Here is a 16,907-nt window from a genome sequence, read left to right as displayed (position 1 = left end):
TAATTTCTGAAGGATCATGTGACACTGAAGAATGGAGTAATGATGCTGACAATTTAGCTATGCCATCACAATAATAAATCACAATTTCAACATTTGAAAATATTTGAAAACGGAACAGTTATTTTAAATTGTAATAATGTTTTACAATATTACTATTTTACTGTAAATTATGATTTAAATAAACATATGAAAATTATACATTTATTTCTTATTTAGTTTGAAGCAACTCCAAATTTTTTATTTTTTTTGTCCTATCCTAGAAAACAGGTCCCATCCTGCATAACTACTTAATATGGTAATTAATTTTTTCTCTTCAAAGTGGTGGAATGCTTATTAAAAAACTACATCTCTAATTTCTTTCTTTTTAAAAACGTATTAATTTAAATTTGTATTCTTAGAATCAGTATTAAATAATTATATTAATTATTCTGCCCATGCAGCTCTAAATCTGCCACCCCTAAATCCCCACCCCTAAACCTAACCTTACCCATTATTTATTCATAAAATCAGAGGAAAATGATAGCTGATTAACAAGGGTGTAGAAGCACCCAATCCTGATTGTAAACCTGAAACTGACATTTCCTGAAAAATGATATCTGAATTCTGATTGGTTGATAGGAATGTTATTCCAGGATCAACAAGGATGTTAATCCAGGAACATGTACTTGATGAAATCACGTTTAACCTCAGTCATGTCCCGCTGAACAGGGCCCACAAAAGACACACAGGATCTAAGGCTTGAATTATTGATCAAGGCTTGGGTCCTTACCCGGCTTGGGTCCAACCTACCCGGCTAAGACCTTCCTGTGCAAATCAATGGAACAATCCTCATCCACGGCCAGTGTCCTGACATTTTATTCTACCCATCAGATTTTCCTACCAGCATGCACATATCAATATTGCGTCCTTTTTCTCATTCTAAACAATGACTTTTAATGTATCTGGATTACTGTAAGGGTGGGTTTAGGGTTTGGGTAGGTGTAGACTTTAATAAAAACACAATCTAATTGGTAGAAAAACATTTTTTTGTTGGTTTCCTGTAGCTGTATCCCTTCTAGCTACAACCGTGAATATAACGCATAATTATTGTATTTGCAGTACTGTAAGGGTAGGTGTATACATTAATAAACCATAAATTTATGCACTTTTCATTGTCGAATTGTACTACCCACTGTTTTAGTGGGAGGTAGGAAAGTCTGGAATTGACAGAACACCAGTAAGAGCTTCCTGAACTAATACAATAATTGTTGATCACCATAAATGTCATTTATTTTATATATACATGGGTCTCTTTTGGCATTAGGGGTTTCAGTGACATTTGTTTAGACCCATATATTCATATACATTCATTGCTTCTTTGGTTTGCATTTTGTGAGGTGTTTTTTTTGTTTGTATTCTCTCACCATTATTTTGCTGCTAATGTGTGAATGACACAGCTGTATGAGTGAAATAATTGGATTAAATCAAAGTACTGAGGTAAGAAAAGCACTGTAAACAACAAGCAACATTTTCAATTACCTTGAACTGAACTGCTCTGACAAAACATGAATAATTCACCAGCCAGGAGAGCATTGTAGCCGCTTGATTGTGCAAAACAACCTACATGTGGGGGTCCTGAACAGGAAGCTCCGGTTACATTGTTTCCAAACCGCTAAACAGGGATCGAGGTTGGGGTCGACTCTCACTATGCTAGCAAAACAATCTAACCACTGCTGGGTCAGTGTTAGAGGATATTAAGTGTCACTTAGGGTTGGTTTTCTGAAACCATTTTGCCACCCAGGACTTCCTGATTCCAAGAACGCTGCAGACAGGATAAGGCCCACAGAAACACTTTCAGACAACTTCTCCTCCGACCTCTTTTCTACCTCCATTCAGACACATATCAGTCAAGTATCCAGGTATCAATACAATTTGTGTCACTACAGCTGAGGTTGAGTCAAAAAAAAAAAAATTTTTTTTTATATATATATCACTGTCATTGATCAAATCAGTGTAGTTGAAAATATATTGAGTGCTCAGTACCAGCTTCAGACAAATATATGAACTATACTTGGGACATATATAACTACTATTGGGACATATATAACTACAACGTATCAATTTTGTTTTTTTTTCTGTATTGACCTTAAGACGTACAAACAGCACATGGACAGTTGATGCAGAGCTCATCACAAAAAGACTCAACACATCTGAGTCCTCGTCTGCAGTTTGTACACTGCCACCTGGCTTCCCAAACCATAACAAACCAACTTTGCTCATGCAACAAACACAAACACACACGGGTAATGCTTTTGCAGTTCTACCTGATGGATAGGCATTGCATAATTAGTTTTAGTTTAACCTAAATATTATTTTATGACATTATTTTATGTTTTGTGTTTGAATAAACAAGATGAATTTCCAGTACTGCTGTATGCCTTCAATAATGTCTTCAAACGCATTGAATACCTGAACATTACTATTGTATGTTTCTGACACTATCTGTTTATGAAGAGATCATGCTGTGATTTTGTCCTCAAATTCATATAGTTTTTAGGATCATTTCATTTCTCTTATTTGAACCAACAGATGGATATCATGCCATCTTTTAAAACCCTTCAAACACCAGGTTAACCATCATCACACAAGATCACGCAAAAAATTAACAACTGATTGCAGGTATTTAAAAAAAAAAAAAAAAAAAAAAACAACAACAACGACAATGAGTAAACAATAATAATAATAATAAAATAAAAAAATGTATTATTATAATTCAGATAAACAGTAAAATTGCGAAATATTTTTATAATTTTAAATAAATGGTTTCTATTAAAAACTTTTTTAAATTAAATTTATTCCTGTGATAATAATGTTGAATTGGAAGCAGACATTACTTCAGTCTTCAGTGTCTCACGATCCGTCAGAAATCATTCTAATAAGATGATTTGATGCTTAAAAGCATTTCTTATTAAACAATTAATTTAAACAAAATAAATAAATGATATAACATACTACCAATAATGAAACTAACTATTTAATAAATACATAAAAACAGATCAATAAAAACAAATCCCTTTTCAGTTATGAACAGCCACTAGAGATAATCAGCTATGGTCTTTCAAACATATTATAACGTGATGCTTTGATTCAGTGCGTTGAATAAAATCTGTAAAAGCTGTAAATGTGTATAAAGCTGGATACTACATCATCCACTCAGAGATTGTATCAAAAGCACTACTAAAAACAACTTTTTTTTGGTTGTTTTTGTTGTCAGTTAGATAATGTCATTTTACAGTGTATTATTGAGGTACATTTTGTGTTTAGAGATCCCGCCTCGTAAAATATGCTTGGGTGCAGCTTCATTTTATTGACTGTAGAATGTATTTTTGGATGTAAATGTGCATCACACGACAAATAAACAAGGTTTATGATGTGCCTGTTAAATGTTTGTTATTATTTTGTCTTACAAACATTACCATGGTAACTATAGTTTTTATACAATGTAAATACGACATAGCATATTAAAGCTTCAACTTACATTAACATCCCAATATCTAGGTGACCCATTTTAACTGATGAGGGGTAGAAAACACTTTTGAATAAAATAGGTTAAATTCGTATATAGGTTACATTAAATTTATTTAACCAAACTCAAACCAGTCAAATCAGTTGATACATTTCAAATATATTTTGACAGCTGGTAAAAATAGTTACTCTATTCAAAATCATGCATTATATGATATATATATATATATATATTTTTTATAATTTTTTTGCAAACTTTGCCACCACTGTCATAAAAAAAATAATTTAAACGCGTTATGAAGCCATTTGATTTATTTAGAAAATTGATCAAATTTACTTAAAAATAAAATTTCCTATTTAATAATAATGATAGTAATAATAATATAGAAAAAATTTATTTATTTATTTTATACCACGCTCTTTAATGATCCACATATTTAAATAAAGTAGCTTTTTAGTTTTAAAGGGGGGGTGAAATGCTATTTCATGCATACTGAGTTTTTTACACTGTTAAAGAGTTGGATTCCCATGCTAAACATGGACAAAGTTTCAAAAATTAAGTTGTACGTTTGAAGGAGTATTTTTGTTCCCAAAATACTCCTTCCGGTTTGTCACAAGTTTAGGAAAGTTTTTTTCGAGTATGGGTCTGTGTGACGTTAGATGGAGCGGAATTTCCTTATATGGGTCCTGACGCACTTCTGCCGGAAGAGTGCGCGCTCTTTACTAGAGAAGAAGAAGAGCGCGCGCTCCCGTATAGCAGAGCACTGAGAGCACAACACACTTCACTGATCAGAGCGAGAGCGTCGCCAAATGTCACAAAAGAAGTGTGTTTTTGGTTGCTAGGGCAAGACAACCCTGCACAGATTACCAAAAAAAAAAAAAAAAAAACAGCATTAAGGGACCAGTGGATGGAGTTTATTTTTACAGAGCATCAACGGAGTTGTGCAAGTGTTTTTGTTTGTTCCCTGCATTTCGAAGATGCTTGTTCACAAGGCCCAGTTTGATGACGGATTTGCGTATCGTTTATTTCTTAAGGATGATGCAGTCCCAAGGAAAAAGGGTCACGATCGTGTGTTGGAACCGCAGGCGGTGAGTAAAACTGCTTCAAATATCTCTGCCTCCTTGTTAGTGCGTCCGCCTCCCATGCCAGAGACTCGGGTTCGAGCCCCGCTCGGAGCGAGTCGTTGCTGCTGCTGCTCTCGTTCAGTTTCAGCCTCTGGATCTGATTCTGGATCATAAATAAACGGCTGAATCTGACTGTAAGCCATGGTTTGTTTTGGATGATGGGTTTTCCCTCACGGTAATGTCACAGCTTCCACATGCTCTCAACGCAAAAGCTCGTGATTCTTTAGCTCCGCCCACACGCCACGCCTCCAGTCGGTCGTGTTTTTCCGGCAAAAATCGGTACAGACTATCTTTCTCTTATGAATATAATAAAACTAAAGACTTTTTGGATTTATGAAGGATGCAGTACTACTCTATATGTACTCAAGATTAACAGGATATTGAGTGAAAACGAGCATTTCACCCCCCCTTTGTGACAAACCGGAAGGAGTATTTTGGGAACAAAAATACTCCTTCAAACGTACAACTTAATTTTTGAAACTTTGTCCATGTTTAGCATGGGAATCCAACTCTTTAACAGTGTAAAAAACTCAGTATGCATGAAATAGCATTTCACCCCCCCTTTAAAGTAGTGATAGCATTCAAGGGATGGATGGTGGGTTACCCTGGTATATTTTTGAGATCCACAGAAAAAAAACTTGTTAAGCGTACAACACGACATTTTGTATATGTTTAGCTGCTGACAGCCAATCAAACCCAAACGGCAATATTAGCACTCTCTCTTTCGCTGAGCAGCCTATAACACTCAATTTCCCAGAGTCAAAGAGTCTGTGTGAAGAGCGAGTCGCCACATAAACTCCTCCCCTATCAAGACACCGAGGAGTACAGCGTCTTGAATTGGTCGGAGGAACATGTCAACAAGACACGAAACCAACAATCCTCGAGCTGGTATGTTATTTCATGTAACTGCAAATGTTTAGACATTTAAATAGCGAATTTCTTCTGTCAGCCTCGGTAATACCCTGCGTATGTTTAACCGTAGACCCACTTTTTCTGATACATCGACCATTTGCTTTGTCTTGTCTTGTTATTTCATAACTCCTCTCATATGATCAAAAGGCTAAACTGTTTTGTAAAGATATTTCATTTGTCGTCGTCCAATGATAACATGTCCATTTAAGGAGTTTTAGATCTATATGTTATTTTAGTGACTAATACATATCTCGGTAACGTTACTTGTGTTACACTTTAACCCATGTGATAGTCTGTGTGTTAGGTCTCATTTGTCCCGAGTTATTAAAATAAGAAGCATGAAAGCCTTTTAAAGAGGTCAGCCAGTATTAATTGTGTATCAAGTGTTTGGCTATTTTAGGAAAAGTTTACTTGTATATCCTGGTGATACAGCTCTATTAACATGTACATGTTTTCATTGCCTGAACCTCTCAGGAATAAAATAAGGTAGCAAAGACTGAATAACCAGTTTTTTTCGTAGTCACATGTTCCGAATCAGCTAAATTGTGTTTACTTGAGTGCTGTGAGATAATACATGATTGCTTCATCTCTTCAGAAAGGTTTTCTTGTTAAGGTGGGCTTTTAAGTATTAGATTTATTCATTTGCTTGGGAGAGTATCTTTTTGTTAAACATATGTTTGTTGTCCGTCACTGTTTGTTCTTCAGTCAGTTGCTCCATAAGACAGTAACTCAACCTACTGAGCAAAAACGTCTTTCATTTAGGGAAGTACTGAAGTTTCTTTTCAGAGAATCACATGCCAAATATAATATTATAGCAATGTGTACACTTTTTAAGAGACCTACCATTAGAATTTAAAACAATGAAAAATGCTTCTGTTGGATATTTTCAATTTGATTTTATATAGATATATTAAATTCTATGTCTTTATAGCATTATTTGTATTTTTAGTAGTAGTTTTGTTCTTTCACTTTTGTCCTATTTCCTCCCATTGCTGCCACAGCTGTACTAGTCGATTTTAAAGTAGGTACCAAAACAAATGAACCCTATCTATATTTTAACGCATATTTTAAAACTTATTATAAACAATTAATACAAGTATATTTAAAATTTTTAAAAACATGATTGAACAAGGCCCATGCACTATATTTTTTTTGTTATTCTCTGTTACACTCAGATATAATTCGTCAAAATACAGAAATAAAATTGACCGCCCACTTCCATAAAGCATTGCAAATGACACTGAGTCAATTTGTACACCTTCAAACAACTTGGTTTAGTATTTCAAAAATACTTTATTTTGATTATTAATGACATACAGTTAATAATTTAATATTTTATATTTGTGGGACAAGTGCTTTGTGGGACAAGTAGTATACATTGACGATTAGAGATGTGTGAAAATGACTAAAAATGATATCTCTATATTTTCTAGAATTTTGTCAGACTATAATAAGATGATTATTTTGCTTAGCATATTATTGCGCTGGTACTTTGGTTTAGGACTGCTGTGGACAGAACGAGCTGTCAAAAGCTTTTCATATTCTTCATATTATGTGTGGTGGTTAGTTTGCAGGAGAGACAGAAATTGACTTTTAAGTTGAAATTGATTTGAACCTTTCATGGGCATTTTTACCGTCAGGCCATTTTTTTCTAACCTAATTAAATGTATGCAACATCCTTTAAATTCTAAAATTTAAACAATAAATTCAAATATTAAGAAACTGTAGGTCTGTTACTTATCAAATGAAATCATTATCAACAAAATGTGTGTTTGTAGTGCAAAGGTGGCACAGAATCTCTATCTGAAATGGCATTTAGATGCATTAACACGGACTGTTTAATGCAGGACATTAATGCATTTAACCTGTAGTTACAAGTTTATAAGAATCGTTTTGATGTTTTTATTTGTATTTTTTGTACTTTTACATGTGCACAGTAGTCTAATATATATCAGATAGTGTTTTGTGCACTCTTTGGGTGTGGTGTGGTTTAGTTTTTGCGACATACTTGATAATGTCAAATCGCATATCGTTAAAACAACAATTACAACATTATCTTAGACAGTATATATCTCTCAGCCCTCATTACAAGTACAACCTTTTTTTACTTCTCAAATGTAAAGTTCCCATTCAAAACGTTTATTTGGTTGTTTTGATTAAAATCTCTTTATTAAGTTTTTTTTTAAAGAAACTATTGACAAAATGATATGCTTCCCAAAACCACGTCACTGGTGCACCTTATTAGTGTGCTGTACATTTCCCTCAAAAAACACAAAGAGAGAGCCTCTGCGCTGGCAGTTCAGCTCTTCTAGGTCTTTCCTCAGTAGAAAACATTAACTGTGCCTTTCATTTGAACCAAGTGTGTCTGGTGGCAGTTATCCAGTCTTAAAGTTTTGTAGGTGGCGTTGCATACTGCCGAACCGGAGGCCCTTGTGGTGTCCTCTGGTGCAGTCAATTCACACACTGCCACAGTGAGAAATCTTGACAGCATGAATAAACTGCTTTTGTTTGTGCCTTTACCTCCAAGCAGACCAATTCACGCCAATATCAAAGCTAAAGTTTTTAGTTTTTTAATACTTAATGCTGTAATTTGTACCGTGATTCCTACATTTGCATGACCAGTAGATTCTTGTTTGGACTTCAGCCGTTTACATTGACACTTTTTGCCACTCCTTTTCCCTCAGGCTCATAATGAACAAGAGGAAAATGCTACACTGAGAGAAGGAAAAATGGATGCAAGACTCCATTTTGCACAAAATTCGCAAGTTATTCGGTTTTGTTCTCTGTCTGCTAAATGTCTTCTAAAGTCTGTATAAACTTTTAGCCTTCAGTTTTATCAACTTTTCAACTGTGAATTCAAAATCGAAGACTCAGAATGTATCAAGTAGTCCCAGGAGGCGCAGGAGGAACCATTACCGATGGCATGCCCATCAAGAAGATAGACAAGAACAGTCGCCCTCTGGTGGGGGCTGGAGTTATTGGTGTGATTCTAGTGATAGCAGCAGTGACTGCATGGTGCTATTATATTGCCTCGCTACGTAAAGCTGACCTACTGAAGACAGAATTGCTTGATCTGAATAAGGATGGCTTCCTCATCCGTAACCAGGCTGGGGGGATTGTCCTGAAGATGGGCTTCAGGTCAGTATGGTCCTAATATTCTTCTGATCCTAAAATGTTCCGATAGCACTACAGACTATCCACTGTAAAGTCTTGGTCCTGAAGCAGAACCAGTTGTGAATCATTTTTACTGTTCACTGATAACTCAATTCAGTAATCATTTTTCCAATTATGAAAGTTCTTCTTGTTTTATAACTTGTCACGAATAAAATTCTAAAAGAAACTTATGTATGCTTGCTGATTTCAGATCTGGCACGCTTGATTTAGACTCCTGCTCAAAGGAGGGAGTGATCCTTCGCTGCTCACGTTCATTTGCTGGCAAGGTGAACTTCTTCATTATGACGGTAAAGCCAAAGGAAACGGTGATGTGTTACCGTGTGCGTTGGGAAGAGTTGGAGTCCGACCGACCTGTGGAGCATGCCATGTCCTACAACGAATCGCACTGGTATGGTGGTGCTGAGACTGCTGTTCAGCATTGGCCTATTGCCATTTCGGGCCAGCAGGCACCCAAACCTTTTGTCACTAGTGACGTGTACACCAATCGCCATGACTTTGGTGGCATCCTTGAGCGCTACTGGCTTTCATCCAATGCGACTGCCATTAAGATCAATGACAGTGTGCCTTTCCACCTGGGCTGGAATGATACAGAGAAAACCATGTACTTCCAGGCACGATATCAGGACAGTCCATACAAACCTTCACCTGGAAGGCCTCCCTACGCTGAGCTTAGTTACAGAGTCTGCGTGGGCCCAGATGTGACCTCTATCCACAAGGTCATGGTTCGTCGATACTTCCCTAAACCCAACAAAGTGCCTGCCAAAGAAATGTTCTGGCACCCAATATGGTCCACCTGGGCTTTACATAAGACTGACATCAACCAGGAAAAGCTTTTAACCTATGCAGAGAATATACACAAACATGGTTTCAACTGTAGCCACTTAGAACTTGATGATCGTTACACAAGTCAGTACGGGGAATTTGAGTTTGACACACAGAAGTTCCCAAATGCTTCTGCCATGTTTCAAAAGCTCAAGGCAGATGGCTTCCTTGTATCTCTGTGGACACATCCCTTTGTGAATTATGATTCTTCCAATTTCGGGCCATGTGTACAGAAAGGGCTGTTCGTGATGGAGCCTACAGGTCAACTTCCTGCCTTGGTTAAGTGGTGGAATGGCATTGGTGGAATCCTCGATTTTACCAATTCAGAAGCCCGCAACTGGTTCATGTCCCAGCTTCGCTCTTTACGCCACAAATATGGTGTTTCTTCCTTCAAGTTTGATGCAGGCGAGACCAACTACTTGCCGTGGCAGTTTAGAACTCGAGTCCACCTCCCCGACCCAAGCACCTTCACTCGCCGGTACACCGAAATGGCCATTCCTTTCAATGAACGCGCTGAACTTCGGTCTGGCTACAGCTCTCAGAATATCTCCTGTTTTTTCCGTCCAATCGACCGGGACTCTGTGTGGGGCTATGAACTTGGCCTGAAGTCCCTGATTCCAACCGTCCTCACCATCAGTATCCTAGGCTACCAGTTCATCTTGCCAGACATGATTGGAGGCAATGCCTATCCCAACCGTACTGATGGAAATGGCAAGCTGCCAGACCGCGAGCTCTATATTCGGTGGCTGGAGCTGTCTGCTTTCATGCCTTCCATGCAGTTCTCCATTCCTCCATGGGAGTATGATGAAGAGGTGGTGGCTATCGCTCAGCGGTTCACAGAACTACATGAGACACTAGTGGCTCCCAGGGTCATAGAACTGGCAGGAGAAGTACTGGACACTGGAGACCCCATAATTCGCCCATTATGGTGGATCGCCACCAGTGATGAAACGGCTTATAGAGTTGACTCACAGTTTTTGATAGGAGATGACTTGATGGTGGCACCAGTACTGGAACAGGGCAAGCAAGAAAGGGATATCTATCTACCAGCCGGACGCTGGAAAAGTTACAAAGGAGAACGATTTGACAACAAAGAGCCAATACATCTAACAGATTATCCAGTTGATCTTGATGAAATTGCTTACTTTGAATGGGTTCAGTGAGAATTATAGGAAGCATCTGGAGTTTTGAGCATGTTTTACATTAAAAGGGTTTGTGTAGTTGTTAATTGAATTTAATTTTTTTCAGGGAATTTAGTACTCATCCAGGGTTTAAATTGAACAAAAACAGGACTGTTTAAGAAATAAGCTTCCAGTTTGCATATTTTGACGTTCTTCATCAGCTTGGCTGTGCTGTTTTGTGCCATTATAAAAGTTAAACATGCATAATATATCTAAAACTAATGTCTTAATCAGTGCCTTGCATTTAAACAGTGAATGTCTTTGAGATACCAGCCCAAAACTTTGACACAGTTAAGCTTTTACATATGCTTCTTGCCAAATTAACTAACTTTAAGGATGTATTAACGGGCTGTGACAGGTCATTTTGCACAGTGTATTCCTGATGTTCTCTCATCTGCATTTTTAAAAAGGGAAATTTTACCAGTACTGTACATAAGCCTTCCTCTTACAAGGCAAATGTTATTAATTACTTTCAGATGTTCTCCACATAGCAGATCAACTTGATTTCTCTGAAATGTACAATTTTGCGAATGTATTTAAAACATTAATGTATGGCTTTATAACTGCAAGCAATAACAATGCTGCATCCCAGTAAATGTAGGCTGTGCATGCAGCACATTTGAGCATAATCTGCCCTACTCTTGTCTTGTAAGCACCAATACTTGAAATAATCACATTAGAAGTTTGTATGAGTAATGTTGCATTGGATTGACCAGCAGTCTTTTTTACTCTACTTGATCACGTTATCATGTAGTGCCAAACACATCACCAGCAGGCCTTGTTCATGCATTACTGCATTACTACCACATCCACAAAAACATTTTCCTCCACATCAAATACAGTTGTTTTTCTTTTCATATTAAGTTGATGTGTGCTGCTCAACTTGTTTTGAATATTTTGCAGTGCTGTCTAATTTTTGTGCTTTGCAGTAAGGACACAACAATTAATGCAGAGTCAGTTAATCTTTATCAGATTATATTTTTGCTGCACAAGGGTCACCTTTGTGTTTGTTGTTTGTTTAACACTCTTCCAGCACGCTGACAATCGACTCACACTGCAAGCTCTCTCTTATCTGCGACCTTCAAGCTTATTTTTAGCTCTTCTCACACAACTGTGAAAGCGCACTCATCCACTCTGGTGAAACAAAGAATCTGTCAAGCAATGTGTCTGCTCTAAAAGTAGCTACAGAGTGTGTCGACACATGGCAGCTGCCTTTTCAGTGCTTCTGCACCTCAAATAATGTCTAGGGTGCTGCTTCTTGCTATTTTAATAACTTGAGAAGAGGTGTTTGGGGTAATTTTTTTTTTTTACCGTGACAATGTGTTTATGGATTTTTCCCTGAGGAGATCTTGTTAATAGGCCCCTGACAGTGTGGGCCCCCGGTTGACCCAGACAAACTGTAGACTGCTGGTGTTCCAGAAACTCACTAGAGCAAAGCCACCGTAAGCTTCCCACAGACTGGAAATTCAAAAAAGACTGATATTGTGTGAACACATAAATTCCCAGAAGCAAAAATGCTTTGTACATTTCGTAGACTCTCTGTGTGTGTGTGTGTGTGTGTGTGTGTGTGTGTGTAATCCTTCACCATCATTTGTGTTGCTTTTAAATTTTTTTTTGCAAAATGTCTCAGCCTAATACATTTGTTTTTATTTCAAAACAAATAGAAGTGAATGAAACGTAATTATTTGTTTTGTGCATAAAGCTATGCATTTTGCTTTGCATTTTACATGTCCTGGTAAAGCGAATGCCGAGTTTGATAAGCTGCCCTGAAAATGGTATCGTTCTCTAGAGTGTCACAGGAGGGCAGTGTTCCACTGCTTTTAAAACCCCTCCAATTGAAGCTTGTGAAGTGTGTTGGCATGGCACAAGAAAATCATGTACTTTGTTATTTCAGTATTTTTCTCTCACTGAATATAATTAGCCTGATATTGAAGTAAAATGGTACCATTAAACTTTTGACCTCTCTCAAGAGTTATGAGTTATTAATTGTATACTTTCTCTTCTGCATTAATTGTACTGCTCTACATCAGCGATAGACTGTCTTTAGTGGTCGAATGATGCCACCCCCTCACTACTCACTACTACCAGTTCACTATTTTCCCATTTTATAGTGTTACTGGACTTTAGCACCACATGAATTTTGGCACTAATATGCAATGCAATTTTAGCTTGTCTTTCCAGTGGTTATTAGTTTAGTTTCTTTGGCATTCTGCAGTTGGTTCTGCCGGCCTCAGCCCTCTGTATAATTTCAGTATGGTTTTCCATTGTATTTCTAATTTGTGGGAAGTAAATGAAAACGTTAATGAATCATTCTATGGAACAACTTTGTTGACTTTTGTTTTAATGTAGATGCAGGCTGTAAGATTTCCAAACAACAACAGAATGACGGAAATAAGAGCAGCTCGAATAGCAACTTAATTGTAAATACCCAATCTTAAGACCCAAAACCAGTTTGCACATAGATTTATAACAGTAAAGACTATGGTTATACTTGAGATGGTAACAAAATAGACACCTCTGTGTTTTCAATTCCAAATAGCGCTTTTGAAATTGCATGTACAAATGGTTTAGCTCTAGTTAGTGAGAGATATTTAACGTCAGAAGACCACTGTCCACAGGTCCACAGGTCTACAGGTTTGGTTTGATCCATCTTCATCTCATTTTCCTTACTGGTGGATTGGGCTGTATCTCTTCGCTAAGTTCAAATGAAGCTTTCAGGCAGGGTGGTCATAGGTCCATGGATTCGTTTAATCTCCAACCTCCTTTAGCCCATCACAGGAATAGTAATTATTACAAAGCAGGTTAAGCCTGATCAAAGTTTGAATCAGACTTTGACCTGCGCTCTCCTCAGAGAGGCATCTTGGTTTTTTATGCCCTACTCATCATTGGTAGATAATGACACAGTGTTGAGGGAATATACAGGTTATTTGGAGGTTGCCTTGAATCAATAAATCATTTAGTAGAGTTTGGGACAGAGGTGGAACAGTGATTTGTTGAGCAGGAAAGGGCAAAGACCAAAGGTGGCCTGACAGTAGTATGTTTGGTCCAAGATTTACAACACAATTCCACATAAAGAGAATTTCGTTTTTCATGTTATAATATTTGTTTTAATCACACCTTATACACAAGTCAATATGTAATTATACAGGAAACTATTTTTATTTATTTCATGTGTTGTATTGTGCATGCATTTTTGTTGCAAAGAAAAAATAATAAAAATCATAATCATATAGGCATCATGCACATTAGTGCTTTGCGTTTAACATTTAATCCAAGTGCACACACACAGAGCAGTGGGCAGCCATTTTTTGCTGTGGTGGTGAGCAGTTTGGGGTCTCACCTCATTTGTGGTATTAAAGGTGGAAGAGAACAAAAATCAAATCCCTGCTAGAGCTGAGACTCAAATCTGTGACCTTTGAGTTATAAGTCCGATTCTCTATTAGACCACAACTGTGCCCAAGAACGAAGCCCCTAAAATTGGTTTGTATTCTTGTCAAGATCAAATTACTTGCTTCTTCTCTAAAGCAAACTTTTATATTTAGCTGATGTCACTTCTTTTTTCTTTGTTTCGACTACCTATCATTTGTATTAAGCCCCTAAATGGTACATGGTGATGGAAAAATTAGATGGGAGAAAAAAAGACATTGCTTCTGTGTTGTCTCCCAAAGATTTTATGTTCCACAGAGAAACTTTGCATTTTTTCACAAAAAAAGTTATTTGCTAGCATACACAAAGTACCTCAGCCTCAGGGGAATGCAAGACGTTTGGGAGAGAATGAAATCTAATTTAATATGATCCTCCCATCTCATTTTTACGTCAACATGTCCCTGTAGGGGCTCTGTACATCTGAGACTACTTTTCATGATTCAGTCAATTCCCAAAATGGATACATTCAGAAAATGTCTTCTCTCTAAAAAAATGTAAGAATGTTGATTTTTTTTTTAATGCAGCTTCCAAAAAACAAAAACAAAACAAAAAACATTTGAGACTGTTGCACGTTGCTATTAACACGTGTGAATTACACACCTGCATGTTTAAGTTGGCTTAGTCTAATACCATTACACAAGACTAATAAACCAAGTTATTAAAGTATTTTTCCTTAGATCACGTCTTATCTTTCCTATGGTACCAGGTGAACTAGAAGAGCCAGTGCTGCCCCCTCAAAAAATAAAGAAAGAAAGAAAATAATGATCTTTAAAAAAAAAAGCATCATATGACCCCTTTAAATTATCCTTTGCATATGTTCTGGCCCATCATCTATTGGATAATTTTTTTTGGCCTAATATCTATACTTACTTGCCGTCTCCTGCTGTAGGGTGTCCTATTTGTCATTTTAGCATTCAGAAGCGTGCTCGCAGCGCTCCTTTTGTGGCAGTTATGTGCCCACGATGTGGCAAGTTTGGCAGCAGACTTCTACCCGACAGTCAAAGCAGCATTACGCCACCAAAGAGCAGATTTAGAGGAAGACCTCGAGGGTTTAGGGTGCCATTTGGGACAGGGACATTGCACTCACAGCCTGCGCTGAAGACACACACCCATTTTGATTCTATCTATCTATCTTTTTACTTTTTACTTAAGTACTTTTTAAAGTACCAGATATGAGTGTCATGACATAAAATATATTTAATTAGACTGACTTTGAATTTAATGTAAATTTACTAATTATAATGATTTCATTTTACAGAGACCAAAGAACAAAGAAAAGTTTCATTCAGTTTAGCCAAAGTTCATGCACTCTCAAAAACTCCATTTAAAATCACTGAAGCTGTTTACAGTGTGAAATTAATATCTTAACTTACATTAGTACGCACATCTGCAATGTTGTTTCTGATGAGAAAATTCACCAGATAATAGGGCTTGGGCGTCGTGACGTCATTACTTGGCGTGGCCGCCACGTTGAATGCTTCCTTTACTGCCACTCGGACTACTGCGCAGTGTTTAGACATACTCCCTCTCATCCGTGTGTCTTAATTTGATGAATTAAAAATCTATTTTAACCATTTTCAACCATTGCTGTATTGTGGGGTGTAATAGCGGAACACATAATAGCCATGGGGAAAATAAAATGAGAATGGATTAACTTTACACCGCTTTCCTGCTTGGAGGCGCGACTACGGAGACCATAACATCTGAATATTAATTTATATAGCTTAAGTCAACATTGAAAATAAGGGAAATTTCTCGAGTTACTCGAAATTTCAACATTCATCTTTTTGTTGCTATCCCTCTGCTGACAGCAAAAATTCGTACTATAAAACTGCTGCATTAACTAACTTTAAGCGATTTGTGAAGCTAGGTCTAACGTGACTTTAGTTACAGATTGGCGTGAAATCTTGCTCTCACAACAACCACGCTATCTTAAAAAGCCAAACAATCACGCTAAGGTTGCTTTCAAGTAAGCAAAACGATGCTTTGAAAACATCTGTTTCGCTGGAAGGGCAAGGAGTAGCAACAGGACAACAGCTAAGAGACTTGACAGGTCTTATGGGGGGGCTAAGGGGATATTTTACAGGAAAATACTAAAAAAGGAAGACAGCTGGGAAAGAGCTCAAATACGTGAGAACCCCGGAAAAACAGGAGGGTGGACAGCTACTAACTACACTTTTGAAACACATTGTTAAAAGTCCATGTGTGAATGGTTGTTAGCACTAACGGTTACTAAACTAGCAGCTAGGTAACGTTAGAGCGCAGCTTACCGGATTACTGTATACTGTTTTGCCGCTGTTCCATTTCTATGATTTGCAGCTCATGAACCCATCCATTTGTGAACTGTACATGAGACTTGACTTGTAGCTTCGGAGCTATTCTGAAGTGTAGGCGCTCACAAAACAAACAAGGTAGCCGAGGATATCTGTAATGCAAACGTGCGGCAAAAAGTCTCCGTCGGTACTCCACTATTTGTTGGGAATTTCATATGGATCCAAACCGTTAATAGAGCCGATTTTGTCCACATACCGGTCCCTGGCATCCCTATTTAGCGTATCCCTATAAATCCCACAACCTTTTCGCGATTTTGACATCTTTTTTTTCTTTCTTTCTCTGCTCTTCTCGTTCAACTGGCTGTATGTTTACATTCGCGAAGCTGGCAACATGGCCGCCACGTCCCAGAATACAACTTGGCGCCCAAGCCCTATTCAGTCAGCGAGCCAGTAAACAAAATATTTCAGCGATGACTCATCTGAACGCCTC

At 37.5% G+C, this 16,907-nt stretch overlaps 1 protein-coding gene across 1 annotated transcript; it reads left to right on the top strand.

Annotated features, from left to right (window-relative positions):
- Positions 1-5,388: 5,388 nt before the first annotated feature.
- LOC127941663 (myogenesis-regulating glycosidase-like) lies at positions 5,389-12,689 on the top strand. Its single transcript, XM_052536977.1, has 3 exons — positions 5,389-5,517; positions 8,226-8,679; positions 8,906-12,689. Exons 2-3 carry the CDS (start codon positions 8,417-8,419, stop codon positions 10,698-10,700), a joined length of 2,058 nt encoding a protein of 685 aa, XP_052392937.1. The 5' UTR covers positions 5,389-5,517; positions 8,226-8,416; the 3' UTR covers positions 10,701-12,689.
- Positions 12,690-16,907: the final 4,218 nt, after the last annotated feature.

The sequence above is a fragment of the Carassius gibelio genome, chromosome A21 (genome assembly GCF_023724105.1).
Source record: "Carassius gibelio isolate Cgi1373 ecotype wild population from Czech Republic chromosome A21, carGib1.2-hapl.c, whole genome shotgun sequence".
In the NCBI taxonomy this organism is placed as follows: Eukaryota; Metazoa; Chordata; class Actinopteri; order Cypriniformes; family Cyprinidae; genus Carassius; species Carassius gibelio.
Note: the sequence above shows the minus strand (reverse complement) of the source record. Positions and strands in the feature narration are given on the sequence as shown.